Source organism: Frieseomelitta varia, unplaced genomic scaffold, assembly GCF_011392965.1.
Source record: "Frieseomelitta varia isolate USP_RPSP 00005682 unplaced genomic scaffold, Fvar_1.2 scaffold_443, whole genome shotgun sequence".
In the NCBI taxonomy this organism is placed as follows: Eukaryota; Metazoa; Arthropoda; class Insecta; order Hymenoptera; family Apidae; genus Frieseomelitta; species Frieseomelitta varia.
Window position 1 is genome coordinate 1,569 of NW_025110194.1, and position 15,279 is coordinate 16,847.

Genomic DNA, 15,279 nt, shown 5'->3' on the forward strand with positions numbered 1-15,279 from the left:
CCGATTGACGGATTAATGAAATTCGTTTTCATCGATCCTTCGATCCTCCGACTTTGTTTCGGCCAATTGGCCTGGAAACGACGTGTGTACACAGGGATAGTATTGTTCATTAGCATTCTTACGGATTTATATTCAGTTGACGTGTTTGTTTAAATACGTATTAATCTTCTTAATCATAGTTGGTTAATACAGGGTATTCTAGTAACACCGTTGTTTTTGGATGTATGAAAAGGAGCCATAATAATAATTTTTTTGTAGACAGGGTATTTATGAGAAATTTTTTTTACAAATGTTATAAAAAAATTTATAATATTTGTATAAATATAAAATAAATGTTATAATTATAATATACTTATATTATATAATATTTATATTAAAATGAAAATTATAATTATATAATATTTGTAAAAAGAATTTCTTAGAAATATCTTGCATACAGAAAAATTATTACATTATTATTATGGCTCCCCTGAATATTATAATATAATTTAGGATTAGAATAATACGGTAATTTGTAAATATAAATTGTAAATTATTAGAGGTATTTTACAATTTCAATTTTATAAAGATAAGAACAGTATATGAGCACAACCATACGCTGCCTCTGTCTTTTCTGATGTTTCATACGATAAACTTTACAGAATTAAGATCAGCTAACAATTTTTCGACACACATCGATTGACACTTTTTTTCTTTTTTATAGAGAACGTGTGAAGAAATATATATCAGAAATCCACGAAATCTCTTAAACTATAAAAACATCATTATTTTCATACAACGGCCCCCTTTGTACTTAAACGATTTTTCAAAACACGAAGATATTCAATATGGGCAAAATTATTGCGACAGCCTGTATACATTATAGATAATTTCATTTATCTTTCGAAACTTGTCTTCACTGTGGTCATTATTATTATTATTATTATTATTATTTGAAACAAATTGCAAAAGTCGTTCGCAGTCCCCTTTATCACGCGCGATTGTTCGAATTCCGTGGCACGTAGTACGACGAAGCGATCAATCTCTCAAGAAATATTGCAAACAGAATTTATCGCGTGGAAATACTGACAGACGCCTGTGTTCCTCTATTTCCAGATAAATCTACGCCTCATTCTTGTCAGTGGTAAGACAAAAGAGTTCCTATTCAGTCCGAGCGACTCTGCGGGGGACATAGCGCACCATGTGTTTGAAAACTGGCCGGAAGGTACGTATTATTAGATTTCATCTCCGAATCGTGAAACGAGCCTGCATTCGTTCGCTAAACAACGAATAGTTCTCCTTCTCCGCCAGAAAAATAAAAGAAAGAAGAGAATCGTTGGACAATATTTGCCAATGTTGGACTGTCGTACAGCGTACTCGCGAGATAATCGCGAGATAAAGTCCGATGTTGTGTTTAAGGGGGCAGGACAGTTTGACGAGCCTAAAAATTTACGAATACTTTGGAGGGCTAGTAAAAAAAAGAAAAGTACATATTTGATTGACACGAGCTTTTGTGGGTTATTTTAACACATTGTGAACTATAAAAAGCAACATTGAAAAAGAAAGAAAGAGGGCTATTTAACTTTTTACCGGCATCCACTTTACGTAACTTTTTTTTACATTGCCTATCGGTGTGCATGATTCCAGCCAGACAGGATATTAGCTGCAAACAAAAAGGCAAAAAAAAGTTCGAAAATAAACAATATTCTCTAGGGACTGACGATCCAACATTTTCATTTCTGTGAAAATTATGAAAATGGCAGCTATTTGTTTTTGATGTGTCGAATTTATGCAAAAAATTTCTACGTTTTTCGTTTATATTTTTCGAAATTGTTAAAAATTAAAAAATGTTCGATCGTCAATCACTAGTAAATGTTACACTAAAGATACTCGACAAGTTTCACAGTAATCGGTTGGTTAGATTCCGAGATATCTTGCACACCGTTTCTAAAAACGTTTTCTAGTTTTGAGAGAAACGCGTTCAAAGTTTCAAAACGTCATTTTTCATATGTATCCTTTACTTAATTTTTTTTACTTATATATCGCGGCTCACAGTTTTTACAATTCAGAATTAAATTGAATCCAAGTCCCCTGATATTCGATTCACCAAAAAAAAGTAATATTTGAATCGCACGACTTACACTTTATAATACTGCTTAAAATTGCAAACAGTGATACAAATTCAATTATTCTGTATCCGCGGATTTATTATTATACCCCAAAATAAGTCGTTTTAAAAGCCAGGACCTTTTCTATCTTATTTCTAAGACTTCAAACTACTGTTTAATACTATAAATACTATAAATACCATAATACTTACCATTTAAAACAAAAAATCGATTTTTTGAAAATTTCGAGCTGTCCTGACCCCTTGATCTGTCAGTCTGTTTCAAAATTTGTACGTGTGACGTCGGAACTTTTCTCGTTATGGCGTTTGTCGAGACTCGTTCGCATAATAATTCACATGCGCGCGACACGCACCCGGCGCCATATATTAGAAGGTATCTTCCTATCGATAAATTAAACGCAGTTTATTGTTCGTCCGCTCTGTACGAATGCTATTTTACCCCAGTGTTTTCGTCGTCTATCACTGTCCGATCGCGTGAAGCATGAAAGTGCCGGAATTGAAAACACTCGCGAGAAATATATATATATGTAGGCCGTGAAATATATCAGGAACGGCGAGAGAGTAGGCGATTCAATTAGACACGGAACAACGCGAGACGGTGGACGGAGAAAAAAATTTTTTGAAACCTTGTTACCCCGTGATTTATCCCGCGACGAGATTCTCCGTGAAAATTATGCTTGCTACAGAAGGACGACGAATTGGTAGAAGGGAATTGATCGACGGGCCAAGCTTCGGGGAAACATAAATGTCGCTCGTGTTAATTTTGTAACGTTCCTCTTTTTCATTTTCTTTTTTTTTTTCTTTCATTCTTCTTTCGTTATTCTAAGTAAATTAACAGCTTGCCGATAATGCCAATCTGCGGTGATCCGTTTGTTAAGAATTAATTAGCCTGACGAATTAATTAATTAGCGTCGATCGTTTTGTGTGACGATTCTCGTTAAACTTCGTTCCTTCACGTTTCTATTCCATTTCCGATATTAAGTAATAAAGTTGGTTTCGATTTGAGTAATTTATTGCGAAAAAAAAAAAATTAATTCAAGATCGGTACGATATTTCCGAGATTTCTTTTCTTTTTTATCGTTACGATCGTCTTACTGCTTCTTTTGAAGAGACGCAGAAGCGATAGTACTTTTGATAATAATAACTAAAGAAAGTGTCGAATAGAATCGAATGGAACACCTATGTACATACATAGTAAGATTATCTAAATTTCAATTATCAGTCGATGTTTCGGAGATTTCCTTTTTATCGTCACAATCTTACTGCTTTTTTTTTTTAAAGAAACACAGAAATGAGTATTTTTAACAGCATTTTTAACGATAATAATGAAAGAATTATACATAGTAAAAAGATCATCTAAATTTCAACTATCAGTCAATGTTTCGAATTTCTCTTTTTGCTGCTCTTTTTAAAAAAAAATACACAAAAATGATGGTACTTTTAACAATAATAACGAAAGAATTTTATCAAATTATACATATAATTTTCAATCATTAATCAATATTAAAATTATCGATATTTCTGAGATATCTATTTTGTCGTCATTTCTTAAAGATACACAGAAATGATAACAATGATAATGACGGAATCATATATCTGTGTACGTACATAGTAAGAAGGTTATCTAAATTCATTACACCGCTTTACTTTAATTTTACAATTAAACTTCTTTGCCCTCTTTTCTTTATAAACACACACAACACACACAGACGTTGCCGACTTTCGTGCTGGAGAAGAAAAGGAACAGAATTGGCTTGGCCTTTGCTTTGTCCTCGTGCTTTAAATGCTGTAAAAGGCGAATCAAGTGGGCTTTCGTTCTCCTAAGTAGGATGTTTCGATGTAAATCTCCGCGATACTTGAGAAGTAACCCGTTTAATATTAAAATGCATTCAGCGACCGCAACTTCTGGCCGTCGTCGAACCGTCCCGCCGGAATTGTTTCGATTCTGAATGGCAGAAAGGAGAGATCGCACGGAAACTATTGCTGCGCTACAGTTTCGTTAACTTATAGCTTCTCGTTACATTCTGCTAATATTATTTGTAGATCTTTTTTTTTGCTCGATACCATTCGACATTGCCATATTACATAAAACACGTGTTCTATATTTTCATTTTCTATCAAATTACAATTAAATGTCTCTTAAAAATAATTCGCGTGACTTCAACAATAGAACGAACCGGCAACTAAAATATATATATATATATATATAAAAAATCAGACGAACGCGAAAGGACGAAATTTTCGCCTGCCAATTGATCGTTTCGGCAGCGTTAATTATCCTAGCATGAAGAAACACGGTGCGTTCCCACCCCGATTACAATTCGCCGCACACCTCGAGGTAACCACGTCGCGTCGGGTCAGAACCTTATCTCTCACAATAGAGCTGGAAATCCCTGCGTACTCTGGTTACATCGTCGACGAGCAAATCCACGACGACGAACGGTAAAAGGGAAGCCGAGAGAGGGAGAAGGCTCTTCCCTCACGTTCACGGAACGTGTGCCAGCAAACTGGCTGATGAAATTATCTACGCGAAGCATCCGCGTTTTCCGGTCCAGCGGACACGGCTACTTTTTTCCGCCTCGTCGTCGTCGTCGTCGTCGTCGTCGTCGTCGTGGTCCCGCCACCCCCCGGTGAAAAATGCTGAAAATATCGGTGGCAAGGTCGTGGACTCTAATACCGAGGTTACTGTGCGTTTTTTTCTCTTTTCTTCTTCTTTGTTTCTCCTTTTCTCTTTGTCTTTGCAGACTGGGCGGAAGAGGCAGTCGCTAAAGCGGAGATCCTGCGGTTAATCTACCAGGGCCGTTTTCTGCACAGCAATGTCACGCTCGGTGCTCTTGGGCTTCCTTTCGGGAAAACCACGGTGATGCATCTGGTCCCACGAGAGAACCTCCCCGAGCCTAATTCTCAAGGTAAATCATCGACCGGCCACATCGTTCGTGTTTATCTTGTCCAGGGGGAGGGAAAAATGGTGGGCGAAGCTTTCTCTCTAAAAGAAGGGGGGGAGGAGGAGGGGATGAGCTTTTGTACTTATAGCCAAGATCGAGGAGCACCTTTTAGTTTAATCCTCGAAGCATAAATCCTCTCGAGCAGATCGTCATTTTAACCTCTGATATCCCCGAAAATTCTCGACAAATTTTCTTTTCTTGAATAACAATTCTTCCTGTCGTTTCACGAGTTGTTTGCGTTGTTCTTTAGATTATTCTTTTAGTCAGACTTTAACAGTCAAATTAATATAATCAATCATTAATTTTAATAACAATCATTAATATAATTATATAATTTAATAATAATCATTAATAACAATCGATAATAATTGAAATTTAATGGTCAACTTTGAAAGTGACTTTGAAAATCTCGTCTTTTTATCGAAAAATTGCAATTATATAATATGTGTATTTCTTCTGTTGAATTATAGAATTACTAGGTGTAAAGAACATTTTCTTTGCGTTGAAATGATTGACATTTCAGTGCTGATAGTGCAGTAAATATTTCAATAAACTTAAATTGCACGTCAATCACAAGTCTGCTCATCAATGTTTTCTGTAATAATAAATGATTCTTTTAATGTTTTAAATATTGTATACTTCAACTTTTTCTATTTACAATTATAAATAACATCATGTGTTCCCTTGTTCAATATGGATGGATTATTTCGTTCGATATTGTCCGTCTTTTATAATATTTTTAATACTTTCAATATCCTCATAAACGAACGGCGAACGAATTTTTTTTCGTGTAATTATATTAAGAGAAAAAGAGTGGGGAAATAATGTAGAGAAAGAAAGGAAGAATGGTAATGGAAAAGAAAAACATGTCCTGTATAACACAGGACTATTATATTCTACATCTTCATTTGGACTATACGTGTTTCTGGTCATTAAAGCACTCGAGATTTTAACCAAGTAGCTGAATTGATCTAATCAGTCTAATATCTAATCCTTTAATCTTAATTATTTGCCTTATAAATTTAGAGTTTACCATATAAATTTAAATTTGTAATTCGTTCCCGCTTGATCGATTTTTCTATATTTTCCATACTCAGAGAGATGCATTTCTCATTTTCCATTGCTTCTAGCCTGTGTAACAGCATAACACTCGAAATTATAACCAAGTAGCTGAATTAATCTAATCAATCTAATATCCTTATAATCTTAATTACTTACCATATAAATTGTTTACTATATAAATTTAAATTTGTAATTTGTTCCCGCTTGATCGATTTTTCTATATTTTCCATACTCAGAGAGATGCATTTCTCATTTTCCATTGCTTCTAGCCTGTGTAACAGCATAACACTCGAAATTATAACCAAGTAGCTGAATTAATCTAATCAATCTAATATCCTTATAATCTTAATTACTTACCATATAAATTGTTTACTATATAAATTTAAATTTGTAATTTGTTCCCGCTTGATCGATTTTTCTATATTTTCCATACTCAGAGAGATGCATTTCTCATTTTCCATTGCTTCTAGCCTGTGTAATAGCATAACACTCGAAATTATAACCAAGTAGCTGAATTAATCTAATCAATCTAATATCCTTATAATCTTAATTACTTGCCATATAAATTGTTTACTATATAAATTTAAATTTGTAACTTGTTCCCGCTTGATAGATTTTTCTATATTTTCCATATTCAGAAGGATTCGTACAAGGTGCGTTTCTCATTTTGCATGGTTTCCAGCCTGTGTAACAGCAGCCGAGTCGAAACAAGCTGATATTTGCCGGATAGGAGAATTAAGGAACAACTGTACACGCGCGCTATTACTTTATTTTATTATACACGATTCACGTGCCCCGTGGAATAAACATGCAACGCTGTTCGCACACGCTCTCGAACTCATTGTTTTTCTTTTCCCGAGCGGGGCTTGTTAATCCTGTTACGTACCTCTCTTCTCCACGTGTATATCCGAATACGCTCGAGATAAAAGCGATACGTTACGTTTCCTATAGTCAGCATGTAAATTTCTGCTACCATTTTCCATCTTCAGCTACGCTCGGTTCTCCTTTGCCTCGCTGAACTACGATATTTCATTTCCGCGATTTTACCTTCGACAAGTAGATTCAACGTCAACGTTCCCCGCGACTCGATGAAAAGGAAGAAAAATACGAGCAGCTTATTAATTTTGTAATTTTGTTAGATTTACAATTTCAAAAAAAAAAAAAGAAAAAAAACAAAGTGTGTCATAATTATTATTAATATTGTTGTTGCAAGGTTAATGCTACATTGAATAATTTCTTGAAACTAGTAGAAACTTACGCGCGCAGTAAATATAATACACGATGGAGTTGGGGAACTCTATGCTTGAGAGAACGCTCTATCCTTAGGAACAGGAAATTTATCTCATAAATTAACGTCTATCTGATCTTCACTTCAAAATCTACTTCGGCTTAAACCTATACGTTTATTTACTATATTATTTAAAACACTTTTGCTTGAAATTGCCTTCTCAACACCTCGAGGCTCCCTTCTAAAGATAAGATTATCTCCGAGTGAAAAATATTTTTTATACACAGTGGATCGGGAAAGTATCGGCACGCTCCTAATTTTCTTGCTAGTTTTTCTTTTTCTGGTGAAAACAAATGAAAACAAAGTCCATTTTCGTAAATAGTTTACTCAGCGCGCTGTATAGCAATTTTCAATAATGAGCTATACGATGATGATACAAATTGTATAAGTTATTGTTATACAACTTGTGTAATATATAATTTTAATCATACATAATTTTATATATGTGTATATTATTAATCACACAAGTTAAGAATACAAAATATATAAGAATAAGAAATAATATAAAACAAGAATACAAAATATATAAGAATAAGAAATAATATAAAACAAGAATACAAAATATATAAGAATAAGAAATAATATAAAACAAGAATACAAAATATATAAGAATAAGAAATAATATAAAACAAGAATACAAAATATATAAGAATAAGAAATAATATAAAACAAGAATACAAAATATATAAGAATAAGAAATAATATAAAACAAGAATACAAACTATATAAGAATAAGAAATAATATAAAACAAGAATACAAGCTATAATAATATAAAATAAGAATACAAAATATATACACACAATAATAAGAATACAAAAATTCGAGAATCAAAAGAGTATATTGGCACATTTTTCTTTTTTTCATCTCTACCAATATGAAATATTTTTAATAGCTTGAAAAGATTCTTAAGTTGGCACGAATATCATTCAACGACATTCTAGCACTTACAGAAGAATATTCTGTAATTTCTCTAATAACGCAGATTAAACACTGGAGTCACAAGTGTAATTACTTGGTCAATACTTTTTGTATTACCTATTGTACAACTCATTACTGGAAATTACTACGTTACTTTTGTACCTAGTGAACTATTTATGGAAACAGATTTTGCCAATATGTCAGTCGCTGTACAACTAAGTATGCCGATTTTTTTCATCCACTCTATTCCAAACAATCATCATTCGACGATTCCAATCTCAATTTTTACTAATTGCAGGTCTTCTGCCTAATGGCGGCTACATGCACGTCCAGCCCGATTACAGTTAGCAAAAATCTTCCAAAACAAACATTCGAAATGCTCCAATTCCCAGTGTGTCCATGTTCCTGTATGTCACATCGATCCCCTGTACGCGATCTCGAAAGAAAAAAAAAAAAAAAGAAATTACGTGGCTGAACTCGAGATACTTAATTGCTGTTTGCTTGGAGGTATTACATTTGTTAATCGTCGACGACGTATATATCCCTTACGCTACGATCACTCAGCGCAAACGGCGATACTTAACCCTGTGTTAGAGAACCGAGAAAGAAGGAAGAAAGAGGTTCGCGTGCTGACGGAAGTTGGGGACAACGGTCCTTTCGTGAACGGGAAAGATAATCACGACTCGCTGCTTTCACGTTACATTTAAAACTAGAAAACGACAAACGTCACGCTGCGCGACGCGGATTTTTAAACGTAACCTGATCGCGTGCCTCTTACATTTTTCGTTCAGCAACATTTTGAACAACGCAATCTATGTAATCACCTCGTTAAAACGAACGTTTTTTTTTTTCATATTCCCCTAGCCAAAGATAAAAAAATTTGCCATTAAATGCAATCGTTAACAATTTACAAGATTGTTCAAATTTTAGTTTCATCGAACTCGTTCTCCATTCAGAGGGAAAAAGGTCAAACAAACAGATATAGATTAGTCAAATTTTAGTCGTGCGAGAGAAAAATGATTCTTTCTTTTTCTCGGAAAAGAAAAAAAAAAAAAAAAAGAAAAAACAAAGACAGAACTCGTATCATCTATTTTGGAACACTCTGCTTGATTAATGCGCAACTGGTCGAAATAACTTAGGCCATCTCGAGGCCATCAGGAGATAGTTCTCGTCGCTGAGACGCTGTGGGAGTTGTTTCGAATAACAAAACTGTCGCTTCTCTGTTACAGATCAGAGGCAAAAAAGTAAAGGCGGCGGGAGTAGTTGCTGCTCAGCTTCCTGTTGCATACTTTAAAGAATACGTTGGCTGCCCTGGATATATATTTTGAGGTCGTTCCGTGCGAGAGCCAGCTACCACGTTCTTCAAGCTGAGCCATGGTTTCTAAGGTTTCGATGCTGGTGTATCATTGTTAGTGGCTGAGCATCGTGCAGCTGTGTAGCAGAACGAAGTTTGTCGCACCCTTGTCGCCGATTCACCGAAATTACATACACGGAAGAGAGAGAGAAAGAGAGAGAAAGAAACGGAGAGTCGAAACGACGCTGAAACGACGAGAGAGGAGCGTTGTTGTTCACCGTCCCAGGTGAATAAATCCCGTCGTCGCGGTAAACATTAAAAAGGAGAAACGAAGAAAGAAAGAAAAATAATAAATTAAAATCCTCGAGAGGCCAGACTTCTACTTCGCGAAGGAAGTTCAAGCGTGGCCAATGTTGCGAACAATATGACAAAAAGCTGTTTTTGTTCGTTAGTAACCCACGTGAAATTGATCGGTTACGTTACCAACTGAAAATTTATTTATAATCCACCTCGCGACAGAAGATCGTCGCGAAGAACAAGTTTTTAGGGATATCTTGGACGAGACCCAGTTCTCGAATATAGATATTGGGGCGCGTAACCAGAAGCCGTTTAATTCTCCACGATCCAGAACGTCAAGAGGAAGTTAGCGAGCCTCGAGGAACCATCGGCGAACATCTGTTGGTTGATTCGTTCGTCTTCTCTTGCAGTCTCTTCATTAATTGAACGTGTGAGATTCTAACCAAGATGGAGAAGAGATTAAGACGCGATTGGTAGATTCCTCTCGAGAAGAAGGAGCGAAGAGCGAAAGCTTACTAGCGCTCTCTTCGAACGGCGCTACACGATGCTTAGAAACTCAACTACTATTCGACTATACTGCAGCGTTAAATAGTAATTATTATTGTAGACAGGATCCGTGTGCATGTATGTGTGTATGTGTGTGTTACATATGAGTGACTGTGTTACGATCGATAGAGAGTGAGAGAGAGAGAGAGAAAGGAAAAGAGAGAACGAGAGAGAGAGAGAGAGAGAGAGAGAAATTTATGTTGTGATATGCAGGTAGTGAATATAATTATATATTATACATACTATTATTAAAATTATATATTATATATATATATATATATGAAATTATATATATAAATATATAATAGTATGAGACATGTTGACACGCAGTTAAATCTCTCATACACAGGATAGACTTTATTATCATGAATTTAAAGTAATATTATGACGCCACTTCGAGAGTTTAGTATTCTGGAATAAGATTACAGAGAGGAAAAAAAAAGAAAAAGAACATTGGATCTCTAATGGTAGTTATGATTAAATAAAACACTCAAATATATTTCCTGTTAGCTCCTTCTTTTCCATCCCTCCGCCCTCTGTTGTTCCCTTCTCCCTCACGTACCCTTGTTCGTCCCTTTGTCCATCCTCCCTCTTCCCTCCTTGTCCTTATAATTCTGTTTCCACCCGTCCATTTTTTTATCGATCGGGCCTAGGAACGTAATTCATAGACCCAAACGATCAATTCATGTTATAGGTGAGAGAATACCCAATATATCGCGAGTATTGATTATAGTTAGGTTCAACCAAACCAGTTTACGATAAGTTGTAGCCTATTCTATACTCAACTATACTACTGTATAATATACTATGACTCTTACCAATGCATAATACGTGTATATAATATATATATATAATGTTCTTATGTAGTGAAATTCATCGTGATGACAAAGCGATGTGGGATGTTTATTTAATTTATTATCATATGGAAAATGGTCGACGGGCAAATGTGTTCTTTTGCGCATTCTTCGAGATATCGTCGGTTATCTGCTTGACTCATAAACCTGTGTACCATAGAAAACAATTAACCATTGGCGCATGTGTTTCTTGATCATATTATTATAACTGTTTTTTCTGAAAGAGAGAGAGAGAGAGAGAGAGAGAGAGAAAAAAGAGAAAGATAATAACTCTAGAGAGATTAAAAATTATGAATCGAATTGTTGTTAATTCGAAATGTTCCTTACTCGATTTTCTTATCGAATCTTGTGAAATTTAAAAAAAGAAAAGAAGAAGAAAGATTTTTATCGCGCTGTTGAGTGATGACAAATTGGAAAATTGGAGATATAGCAATCTCGAAAGGAGATTTAAAAAAATCGATATAAGTATCGTCGTTATTCCGTTTTTTTTTTTTTTTTTTTGTTAGGCTTTCTCATATATATATGAGATATGTAAGCATTATAGTTTTTCAATCTATCGAAACACGCGCATTTTCTTCGTGCGAAAAACGATCCAACGATCTGTAAAGAGATTGGTATGTTGAGTACATGCAGATACGATTATAGGTTTATGGGGATGGCTAGCACTATGATTTAGATTGATAATATTGATCAAGGTGTCGCTGTTTTTCGTTTTCCGTTCCACAATTTCTTTCCTATTCTCTTTTTTCTTTTTTTGTACCTTTTCTTTTCTTCTTTCGATTTAAGTAACTGTTAAGGCATAGATTATCCGTACGAATGCTGTTTATAAAAGTAACAAATTGTTTAGCGAGTAAGTTTGAAAAAGTTACGAATAAACACATCACATGTACACATACACACACAAAGCAATTCAAAAAAGAAAGCACGATGTCGATCGTACACGACCTTTTTCAAGTTTAGTTAACGAGATCGATCGTAAAAAACACGAATAGCAATTGCGAAGCTAAAATTCTCACACACAGACAAAATCGATGTTGCGTTCATTATTCGATCACGAAGTAAAAGTCACGTATATACAGCATAGAAAAACAAAAAATGGAGGGGAAAAAGTTGCTCTGTAATAAGCTTGTTGTATAGTTCCTTTGACGTTACAATATTACTTTAAAGTCTCGCTAAAGAGGAAACGAAGCGTGTTCTCGTTCAAACACGAGAGAGAGAGAGAGAGAGAGAGAGAGAGAAATGTGCAGAAAGGAAACAAACGAAACATGGAGTTCTGTCGTCAAAGTTCGTAAAAGTAGAACTACCTTCCTTCTCTAGGAGGAGAATCGTTCCGAAATTTTACCTCGGCTATCGTTAAGAACCATTTTGTGCGTCCTGACACGAATTATGAAAAATCGAGCGCGCGATATATTCTTTGTATCAGAAACAAAGTGTTCCGATTAGAAAGAACATTCAACGACGAACAGACAACCCAGCTTTTTCCACAGAAAAAAAAAAAAAAAAAAAAAAAAAATAAAATTAACCACCATCATCCACACACCATCAAACATCACTCCGTCTCTTTCTCTCTGTGTCTAAATGTTAATATCCGTTGTTCTTGTTTTATGTTCGTCGTACCTTGCAAAGATGATCTCACGCCGATCGCGATGAGAATGACAAAGGGCGGAAGAAAAAGAAGGAAAAAAGAAAGAGAAAAGAAAAGAAACACACACACACGTATCGCACCCACCGCCGTGAGCCGTATCAAGTGCAGAAAAAAAAAAAAGAAAGAAAGAAGGGAAACGGAGATGAAATTACGAACGCCATGGAACTTCCGAGATGGGATCGCGAGACGAGGGGAATTAATTTAACAAAAAGAAAAAAAAAAGGAAAACGATAAAAAAAGAAAACAAACAAAGAAACTGTAATAGTGTATTATATATAAAAACTATACGCCTGACTCTATTTGCTGTTTAAACGAGAAAGATGATAAATGAAAAATAAAAATGGTATTCTTAAATACAAAAAAAAAAAGTAATAACGATAATATTAATAATAATAATATTAATAATAATAATAATAATAATAATGGATAATGAATAATTAATAATAATAAACAGTCTACGAGAAATATAACTTACACACACTTACATCATATCAAAATTTCTAGCGGTTAAGAATCAAATCATAGATTTATTTCTACACATGAACGCGTTTTTTCCGGTCGAAGTACGTGCGCATAATATCATCGTATCGACACGCCCATTTCAATTCCTCATCAACGGCATCAATGTGCATCATAATCGAGTTAAAAACTATTAATTGTAACAGCTGGCGCCAGTTACGATGCGAATCGTGTCACAGACGATCTCCTCGATCCATCGTTCTTTCACGTAAAATGAGCTGATTACAGGTTTTTATTGCGTAACGTGAAAAGCGAGACCAGAGACTGGTGGGGGAGACTTGAAAATTGTTGTTATAATCGTCGAATCGAGTTCCACGATGCACGAGCACACCGAGGCATCGAGAATCTGAAATGTTCTTTCCTTTGTGTTCAAAGTATACACACGAACGTACTGTGCAGAAGACGACGGAAAATAAGAAGAAGAAGAAGAAGAAGAAGAAAAAGAAAGAGAGGTAGTTTCGTCGGAAAGGACGGAATTTAATAAACTGTTACACGGCCGACTGTGTACGGTCTCGAGAGGTATTTTGCGAATCGAAAGCCGTAGTCAATTCAGTTTACCATGAAAAAAGTTCAATCAAACGCATACATTGGCATTTCTCATCTCTCAGATAGAGCATTGTTATCGCTAGTCAGACAGATTTTATTGATCGTGAGAGAGCATATTCGGCGGATCAACGAAACGACGATAATATATTAAACACCATGAATATTCCAGACGTTGTAAAGGATATTATAATTTTATCGCTGTTTCCGGTAAACGTAAAATAGATCGATTGTAAAATGCATCGAGTAAACGAAACAAAATCAAAAATAACATTAACGATCATCACGTCCGCGACTAACGAATGGGGAATTTTATCGAAGACGAAGGAAAAAAGGCGAGAGAAAATAAAATGATCGATAACGAAACGGAGCTTCGTTCATGAGCAAACATTCCAAAAATTGAAAAAAGGAAGAAAGAAAAAAAAAAAAAAAAGAATCGTGTCCCACCTTCGTGTTTAAAAATGTGTCTCCTCGCCCGGCCCCCTTGCCCTCTTCCTCCCTGTTTTAATAAATTGACCCACTTAAGCCGTGTTAAAGAAGAAGAGAAATCGTATTAGAAATTCCGTGTTATTCGATGTTGAAAAATAATCGTAGCAACGTTACGATGCGATCGTATTCGACGAAACGGTTGTAATTAATGGCTGAGAATAATAATTTAAACACGGGCGCGCCGTGTGCACACAATCTTTCACGACACGTCGGGATTCACGATTTAACGACACGAGGATTAAGAAAAAAAAAAAAAGAGATAAATAAAAAGAGAGGAGAATAAGAGAATAACGAAATGTACAAAGCGAACTATATAATTTTATACGGAAATCGGGTTGTAATGATTTTACTTGAGATCCGTGAAACGTTAAGAAAGAAAAAAGAAAAAAAAAAAAAAGAATAAGAAGAAGGTAAATTTCGTGCGCGACACTGAAATTCTACTTTAGAACCAACACGACGTATTGTTGTATAAAATTATTCTCTGACAACCTCTAAAACTCTCTTCAAGTGACAAATAATCCTAACTCCTTCGTTTCTTTGACGTTTTGCAGTTTGAGAACAGTATTTTTCTAGGCGAATTGTTTGTATTCACGCGATACACGACACATACTTTACATGACACACAATACGAATGTACGAATTCGTGAGAATCGATTTCGAAGGAAAAAGAAAGGAATGCATCCACGTAATTTCATTTAATATATACATATATATACATATTTACATATTTTTATTGTTTCAAGTATATATTAGCTAAAACTAACGATCGAT

At 35.0% G+C, this 15,279-nt stretch overlaps 1 protein-coding gene across 1 annotated transcript; it reads left to right on the forward strand.

Moving 5' to 3' along the window:
• Positions 1-1,071: 1,071 nt before the first annotated feature.
• On the forward strand, positions 1,072-14,879 carry LOC122532226 (ubiquitin-like protein 3; the record flags this gene model as incomplete). Its single annotated transcript, XM_043660808.1, has 3 exons — positions 1,072-1,204; positions 4,852-5,016; positions 9,551-14,879. Coding segments are annotated over 3 exons (363 nt in total), but the record flags the coding sequence as incomplete, so codon positions are not given.
• Between the last annotated feature and the right edge of the window lie 400 nt (positions 14,880-15,279).